The 8,955-nt window shown below is 36.9% G+C and overlaps 1 protein-coding gene across 2 annotated transcripts in view; it reads left to right on the top strand.

The window, feature by feature from the left end:
* LOC122346370 (cadherin-22-like) overlaps nucleotides 1-8,955 on the top strand; it is a 177,237-nt gene that overhangs the window by 92,335 nt on the left and 75,947 nt on the right. For both annotated transcript variants that reach the window (XM_043240956.1, XM_043240955.1), the window contains one exon: nucleotides 5,392-5,686. In XM_043240956.1, coding sequence (XP_043096891.1) covers nucleotides 5,392-5,686 — 295 coding nt within the window. The remainder of the gene's footprint in view (nucleotides 1-5,391; nucleotides 5,687-8,955) is intronic.

Genomic DNA, 8,955 nt, shown 5'->3' with positions numbered 1-8,955 from the left:
CTCTCTCTCTCTCTCTCTCTCTCTCTCTCTCTCTCTCTCTCTCTCTCTCTCTCTCTCTCTCTCTCTCTCTCTCTCTCTCTCTCTCTCTCTCTCTCTCTCTCTCTCTCTCTCTCTCTCTCTCTCTCTCTCTCTCTCTCTCTCTCTCTCTCTCTCTCTCTCTCTCTCTCTCTCTCTGTCTCTCTCTCTCTCTCTCTCTCTCTCTCTCTCTCTCTCTCTCTCTCTCTCTCTCTGTCTCTCTCTCTCTCTCTCTCTCTCTCTCTCTCTCTCTCTCTCTCTCTCTCTCTCTCTCTCTCTCTCTCTCTCTCTCTCTCTCTCTCTCTCTCTCTCTCTCTCTCTCTCTCTCTCTCTCTCTCTCTCTCTCTCTCTCTCTCTCTCTCTCTCTCTCTCTCTCTCTCTCTCTCTCTCTCTCTCTCTCTCTCTCTCTCTCTCTCTCTCTCTGTCTCTCTCTCTCTCTCTCTCTCTCTCTCTCTCTCTCTCTCTCTCTCTCTCTCTCTCTCTCTCTCTCTCTCTCTCTCTCTCTCTCTCTCTCTCTCTCTCTCTCTCTCTCTCTCTCTCTCTCTCTCTCTCTCTCTCTCTGTCTCTCTCTCTCTCTCTCTCTCTCTCTCTCTCTCTCTCTCTCTCTCTCTCTCTCTCTCTCTCTCTCTCTCTCTCTCTCTCTCTCTCTCTCTCTCTCTCTCTCTCTCTCTCTCTCTCTCTCTCTCTCTCTCTCTCTCTCTCTCTCTCTCTCTCTCTCTCTCTCTCTCTCTCTCTCTCTCTCTCTCTCTCTCTCTCTCTCTCTCTCTCTCTCTCTCTCTCTCTCTCTCTCTCTCTCTCTCTCTCTCTCTCTCTCTCTCTCTCTCTCTCTCTCTCTCTCTCTCTCTCTCTCTCTCTCTCTCTCTCTCTCTCTCTCTCTCTCTCTCTCTCTCTCTCTCTCTCTCTCTCTCTCTCTCTCTCTCTCTCTCTCTCTCTCTCTCTCTCTCTCTCTCTCTCTCTCTCTCTCTCTCTCTCTCTCTCTCTCTCTCTCTCTCTCTCTCTCTCTCTCTCTCTCTCTCTGTCTCTCTCTCTCTCTCTCTCTCTCTCTCTCTCTCTCTCTCTCTCTCTCTCTCTCTCTCTCTCTCTCTCTCTCTCTCTCTCTCTCTCTCTCTCTCTCTCTCTCTCTCTCTCTGTCTCTCTCTCTCTCTCTCTCTCTCTCTCTCTCTCTCTCTCTCTCTCTCTCTCTCTCTCTCTCTCTCTCTCTCTCTCTCTCTCTCTCTCTCTCTCTCTCTCTCTCTCTCTCTCTCTCTCTCTCTCTCTCTCTCTCTCTCTCTCTCTCTCTCTCTCTCTCTCTCTCTCTCTCTCTCTCTCTCTCTCTCTCTCTCTGTCTCTCTCTCTCTCTCTGTCTCTCTCTCTCTCTCTCTCTCTCTCTCTCTCTCTCTCTCTCTCTCTCTCTCTCTCTCTCTCTCTCTCTCTCTCTCTCTCTCTCTCTCTCTCTCTCTCTCTCTCTCTCTCTCTCTCTCTCTCTCTCTCTCTCTCTCTCTCTCTCTCTCTCTCTCTCTCTCTCTCTCTCTCTCTGTCTCTCTCTCTCTCTCTCTCTCTCTCTCTCTCTCTCTCTCTCTCTCTCTCTCTCTCTCTCTCTCTCTCTCTCTCTCTCTCTCTCTCTCTCTCTCTCTCTCTCTGTCTCTCTCTCTCTCTCTCTCTCTCTCTCTCTCTCTCTCTCTCTCTCTCTCTCTCTCTCTCTCTCTCTCTCTCTCTCTCTCTCTCTCTCTCTCTCTCTCTCTCTCTCTCTCTCTCTCTCTCTCTCTCTCTCTCTCTCTCTGTCTCTCTCTCTCTCTCTCTCTCTGTCTCTCTCTCTCTCTCTCTCTCTCTCTCTCTCTCTCTCTCTCTCTCTCTCTCTCTCTCTCTCTCTCTCTCTCTCTCTCTCTCTCTCTCTCTCTCTCTCTCTCTCTCTCTCTCTCTCTCTCTCTCTCTCTGTCTCTCTCTCTCTCTCTCTCTCTCTCTCTCTCTCTCTCTCTCTCTCTCTCTCTCTCTCTCTCTCTCTCTCTCTCTCTCTCTCTCTCTCTCTCTCTCTCTCTCTCTCTCTCTCTCTCTGTCTCTCTCTCTCTCTCTCTCTGTCTCTCTCTCTCTCTCTCTCTCTCTCTCTCTCTCTCTCTCTCTCTCTCTCTCTCTCTCTCTCTCTCTGTCTCTCTCTCTCTCTCTCTCTCTCTCTCTCTCTCTCTCTCTCTCTCTCTCTCTCTCTCTCTCTCTCTCTCTCTCTCTCTCTCTCTCTCTCTCTCTCTCTCTCTCTCTCTCTCTCTCTCTCTCTCTCTCTCTCTCTGTCTCTCTCCGTCTCTCTCTCTCTCTGTCTCTCTCTCTCTCTCTCTCTCTCTCTCTCTCTCTGTCTCTCTCTCTCTCTCTCTCTCTCTCTCTCTCTCTGTCTCTCTCTCTCTCTCTCTCTCTCTCTCTCTCTCTCTCTCTCTCTCTCTCTCTCTCTCTCTCTCTCTCTCTCTCTCTCTCTCTCTCTCTCTCTCTCTCTCTCTCTCTCTCTCTCTCTCCGTCTCTCTCTCTGCCTCACACACACACACACACACATTTTTTTATTTATTCATTTTTTTCATTTATACATTTTTTTAGGAGCTAAACTTTACTTAGACTGAACAAAAATATGCAGTTTGGTTAAGATGTCGATTTTTTTTTTTTTACGGACAAAGGCTTTCATCCCTCAGTTCTCATTGTATTGCATTGCATTATATGCTTCATCTTCCCGAAACAATTCAGCTCAATTCGGAGCATTTTTGCCGGTCGGTTGTAAATTCGCAGGGTTCGAAAGCTGCAGAAAAACTGTATAAAACACATTTACTAGTTATACGATTAGATTTGCAGGGTTTATCAATATGAAATCCTATGGAAAAATCATGTTTATTTATTTTCATCACTTAATCATCATGGCATTATATGATTCGGCTCTTTTTTTAACTATTGAAAGTATTAACCATTGATTTTTTTTGCCGGTTGGCTCTGAATCTGTGAGGTTTAACTGGCAAGTGCCCAAACCCCCCTAAAAGCATCTAGACAGCCCATCTTGGTGTGTTCAAACATCTCTAGGCAAAAAGTCTTTTTTTTTTTTTTTTTTTTTTTTTTTGAGATTTGTTTCTTTGTTTTGTTTGTTGAACCCAGAATGCCTCCACACTTCTCTTCCAGGCTGGACTTCACAAACACGTCTGCTTTTCTTTATAATGAGCCTCCGGCAGACTGTGTTTCCAGAACACCTCCTCCCCGAAGCTCTGGACTGACCGGCTTCATTACTGATCCGTAGATGAATGGAAAGGATTGTTATAGTCGGCTGAAAGCGATTGCTTGGGTGAAATACATTTAAACACTCCACGAGCCCCAGACAAACTTTAAAGCGTAAAGCCAACCACAGAATTAGCAGTTACCCGGACACCAGAATATTTAAAGTGGTGTTCGCTACCCATTTAACTTCTGTAATGTGATGTGTTTCAGTGTGAAATAGGATGTTTGACGGGAAAACAAATGCAGGGCAGGACTTTATGCATCAGGGATTAGTCTGTCTGCAAGACCGAGAAACCTTTTCCGTTTGATGGCTTTCTATGCGTTTCATTTTTTTTTTCAGGGAGTTAAAATTGTTGTTTTCTAGTTACTATATATTATAGTGCATGCTATATATTTTCAAAATATAAAAAACGTATATTAATGATAATATAATTAATGTATATAAATTATGTAATCGTGATATAAATAATATAGTATGACTAAATTAAGTAATATTTGAAATTATTATATTTTAAAGTATTCAAAATTAAAATTATTTATATTAATAATTGGCAGTACTTTTAAATATATAAATTAATATTATTTTTCTGCCTCATGAGGCTTATAATCTTTCAAACTTTTTTTCCCAAACAAGGCTAAAAAAAATATATATATATATATATATATATATATATATATATATATATATATATATATATATATATATATATATATCTTTAAGCTTGTTTGGGAAAAAGTTAATATAATAAAAAATAAGTACAAATAATATTATGTCAAAAAGTTTATTCCATATATACGTAGGCAGACACACAAAACATTAATAATAAAAAAAAAAATATATATATATATATATATATATATATATATATATATATATATATATATATATATATATATTCAAAATTCAAATAATATATTTAACATGCTATTTGTCAATGTATTGCATTAAAATAAGCATCTGAATTGCAATTCTATATTCTGTTTGTCACCTTAATTACAATCCAATTCCAGTGCAGTTATTCAATTGGAAAGATTCATTCAAATGAGAGCAGGAACACGCATTAGAAAGTAAATAAGGGTGTTTCTTTTTGACTTTTGAGGCATTTTTAGCACTGGCTGTCTGCAGATTGTTTTGTAGCAGTTGAAATGCATTTGTTCAGGCCTTGTAGTCAGTATCCGCTATGTGTGCCGTACATCGGTTGCCATAGTAATGAGTCAAAGCCATGCCAAGAGTCTTGTGCAGAACCAGAGGAGCTGTCAGTGTGCAAAGAGACGATGGAAAACTGGGAATTGTGCCTTTCATCGTGGCATCCCGCCATATTACTGAACTCATGAGGCAGATCAGACGACATTCGCCATGGAGAAATGACTGTATTTTACACACGCAAGCGATGTATACTCAAACCGTTCGCTCATTCGCTCAAATGCATTTTTCGTTTCAGTCCAGACAGGTGCAGAGTGTATTTTTGTGAACGTCAAAGAGTTATGTTGCTTTCGGTTTCACAGTTCTGCAATTCACGTTTCCAAAATTAGAACTGAATTTGATTTCACAAACAGGAGTAGATTGATGTAAGCTATAATAGAAATATAAGTGATGTACGAAGTATGGAATATTTCTAGAAACTTCTAATAAAAATTGAATGAATAAATATATATATATATATATATATATATATATATATATATATATATATATATATATATATATATATATATATGTTATAAAAAAATATATGTGTGTAATAAATATATTATTAGTAGATTTATATTTATATTTATATATATATATATATTTTTTTCTACTAATAATCTTTATACATATATCTATATATCTTCATATTTATATTATATTTTTAGTAATTGTTTTAGTTTTTTATAGAAATCTTCTCTATTAAACAAACCTTACATTGTTATCATTATCACTATTATCACTGTGTTATAAACGAATAAATACGTTTTTGTTTCGAAGCTGCCTTAAACCAGCGGTTTCGATCTACATCACATCGAAAGTAGTCAAAAGTGACCTTTACTCTGAAATATCGAAATGTCTGAGCGTTTAATTTCTATGCATTCCAGCGTGTAAACCATCTCGGTGTTGCCGATGCTTCGTATTAAGACGTGTCTGTCCAGACTGTGACCGCTTCTCTCTGCTTCAATCCTCAGATCCATTCGGACTCGGATGAAGGCGACGGCTCTATAAAGTACACGATCTCTGGAGAGGGAGCGGGCACCATCTTCATCATAGACGAGGTCACGGGAGACATCCACGCCACCGAGCGTCTGGACCGAGAGGAGAAGACCTTCTACACCCTCCGAGCTCAGGCCCGAGACCGACAGAGCGACGCGCCGCTCGAGCCCGAGTCTGAGTTCGTCATCAAAGTCCAGGACATCAACGACAGCGAGCCCAAGTTTCTGGAAGGTCCTTACATCGGGAGCGTGGCCGAGCTCTCTCCCATCGGTAAGAGTCACGCTGGCTTTATGAGCTCAACTCTTATAAGAGCTGTCTTCAGATCAGTCTCGTATTTAATATCATCGATCGGACTTATTATATGTCACTGAAATCAAATCGAATCGAATCGTGTTACTTAAATAAAATACATTTCAGTGTTATTTATTAGCAAGAAATGTTTTAACTTCTATCTGTTACCTTCATTTTTTTTTTTTTAGATAAACCACAAGTAAAAAGAATAAATGAAATGAAATTAACGTGTATTGTTTTGGTTATTTTTAGTTATTAAGACCGTGTTTCTCGTTTTCTCATAACATAACTAATAATGCGACAAAAAGATTGTTAAAAGTTGTTAAAGCAGACATAAAAAAAATGAAGTAAAATTAAAATGAAAACAGAAAATATTGCCAGTAAAAACTATATTAACAGTATTTCAATGATACTAAAAACTGATATACTGTTATAGTTTTTGGTTATATTTGGAATTAAGTTTTATATTTATAGTTTACAAACATTATGTAATAATAATGTTTTAACAGTTTTAATCGTTAGAAATATGAATTGAAATATTAAAAATAAATAAATAGTTCATGTTATGAAAAACTAAATAAATAATATATAATATATATATATATATATATATATATATATATATATATATATATATATATATATATATATATATATATATATATATATATATATATATATATATATATATATATATATATATATATATATATATATATATATATATATATATATGTATATATATATATATATATATATATATATATATATATTTTTTTTTTTCATTTTATTTGTTTTTTAGTTTTTAGTTAAATATTAAATATTAAATAAATAAATAGTTCATGTTATGAAAAACAAAATTCATTTTATATATATATTTTTTTCATTTTATTTGTTTTTTTAGTTTTAAGTTAGAAATGTTCCCCTTGCAACTAATGAATTATACGATTTTTAATTTCTATATTTATATTCTATATTTATTTAGTGATTTGTTATTTTTTTGAGCGGTTTTACTCCTAGTTTTCGGGTAAAGGTAATCACAAATCTAAAATATTTCCTCCTTCAGATCAGTTACCGTCACGGCAAGGCAGCATTTTGAACGGTTGCGTGGTGCAACAAACACGCTGCGTCTCGCTCCTGTTTTTATTATTGCATTTTCATCATTCAGAGGGTCCGAAATAGATGCACGAATTCGATCATTAGTCAATTCCTGCCGTTGCGATGTGCTCATCCCAGCAAAAAAGCGCCGTAGAAGTACCGTAGTATTTTTAGGAGCGCCAAATAAATGTCAAAGCGCTGCTTTACCGGCATCTGATCGGCCGTGCCGTGATCCGTCACAGTGTTTTGTATTATTTGGGATCAGGCGCACCTCAGCCGGAGCTCTTATGTGCGTGTTTGCGGATATAAAGGGTTTTTAAATGCAGGTTACAATAATGTAATCACTGCAGCGCTGCACGGCTGTGAACTTCCTGATTGAAATTAATTCCTGCTTCCTCAGCACATCTCAGAGAGAGAGAGAGAAATATGAGCGAGTCCTCCGCTCCCCGTAGGCTTCTCCACCTTTCAGTCAAATTATACATTAAAGAAGCGTGGACTTCATGTTTTATACATTGAACGGCGGCGGCTGTAATGAAATAACGCCTCTGCTTAGTCAAGCACTTCCTGTTTGTTTTCTGCTTATGTTTGGGCTCCTGGACAGAATGAGCTCTAATGGTCTTATTGTTAAAGCCTCGGAAGAGAAGGTCAGTGTTACTCGGCCAAACAAACTCAGCGGCGCATTTTCATTTAGGCGCGCATAATAAGGTAGTCTATAGAGCGGATAACAGCCTTTACAGTAATGTCAAACTATGTAAGATAGATACATATATATAGTTACATTGTTAGCAAAAGAATGGTAAAAGTTCATGTTGCTATATGGACTTTATTTATTGATTGGTAAAAAGTTTATAGGCTGCATTTATTTGATAAAAAATTCCGTAATTTTCTAAAATATTATTTAAAATGACTGTTAGCTATTTGAATATATTTTAAAATATAATCCATTTTTTGGCTGAATTTTCAGCGTCATCACTCCAGTCAGGGTCACGCGATCCTTCAGAAAATCATAATTATTCCCAACAGTTATCACCATTTCTTTTTTTCTTTTTGTTTTTTCATTTCAGTTTTTTTGTTGTTTTTTTTTTTGATTGCATAATCCTTGATTTTTGAATCCTTCAGAAATAACCTGAATTATTTCACACTTATAAAATAACCATTAAAATAACAAAAGCACAAAAACAAAATTACAAAGTGGAACTAAAAAAATGTGACAAAAAAAAAAATGTTAGATTAAATGTATTAAATTAATGTTTGGGTAATATTTTAAAATAAAGTATTTATAATAATAATAATAATAATAATAATAATAATAATAATAATAATTAATTTAATTTAATTTAATTTATTAATTATATTATAAGTATTATTTAATAATTAATTAATTAATATACATTTAAATATTTAATTCAGATCTTTTTCTAATTTCAGTAAATATTTTATGATTTTTTGAATATAAAATCATTACATTATTTTGAATAAAATGTAAAAAAAAAAAAAAAAAAAAAAAAAAAACTAATAGGATCCATGTAGTACATTCATAAATACTGTAGGCGTAATATTCTCTTGCAAAACTAATTTCAGCCGTGCAAACTTTTAATTGGTGGTGTACATGTTCATTAACAGCAGACCTGGCTCTCGCTTCACATTAAACCCGACTGGTCCTCTAGATCCGTAAAACATAAAGAGCTGCAGTAATTTTCCAGCCGCAGAGCTTTAAGTGACCGGCTAACGGGTGGTCTCGTGTACCGGGGCTAATTGTCCCGCAGCAGACAGAGCTAATTTAACGACATGTTGTGCGCAGTCGCTTTCCAGCAAACTCGCCCCTAGATGTGTGAACAACTGATCTAATAAGCCGGCGCCGTCTTACCGCTCCGCCAGAGAGAATTCAGCAATAATCATAAAAAAAGTAATCACGGACGAGCCCCGGGCATATTCATTTTCACTTACCGCCTTTGTCATTTTCTGCCTGTCTTTCTTTCCCTCCCTTTCTCTCTCCAGTGGCTTTGCTGATACTCGTGGCCTTTAGCGCGCTGTCGAAGCCAAGTCGCATTTGTTCGTATATTATTCACACACTATAGATGCTCGATGCCGGCTAACCCCGAGAAGACAAAACACCGCCTGCTAATCACATTAGTCTCAAATCACTCCAG

This window comes from Puntigrus tetrazona, chromosome 6, assembly GCF_018831695.1.
Source record: "Puntigrus tetrazona isolate hp1 chromosome 6, ASM1883169v1, whole genome shotgun sequence".
In the NCBI taxonomy this organism is placed as follows: Eukaryota; Metazoa; Chordata; class Actinopteri; order Cypriniformes; family Cyprinidae; genus Puntigrus; species Puntigrus tetrazona.
The sequence above is the reverse complement of the archived record's forward strand: the minus strand, read 5'-3'. Positions and strand labels throughout refer to the sequence as shown.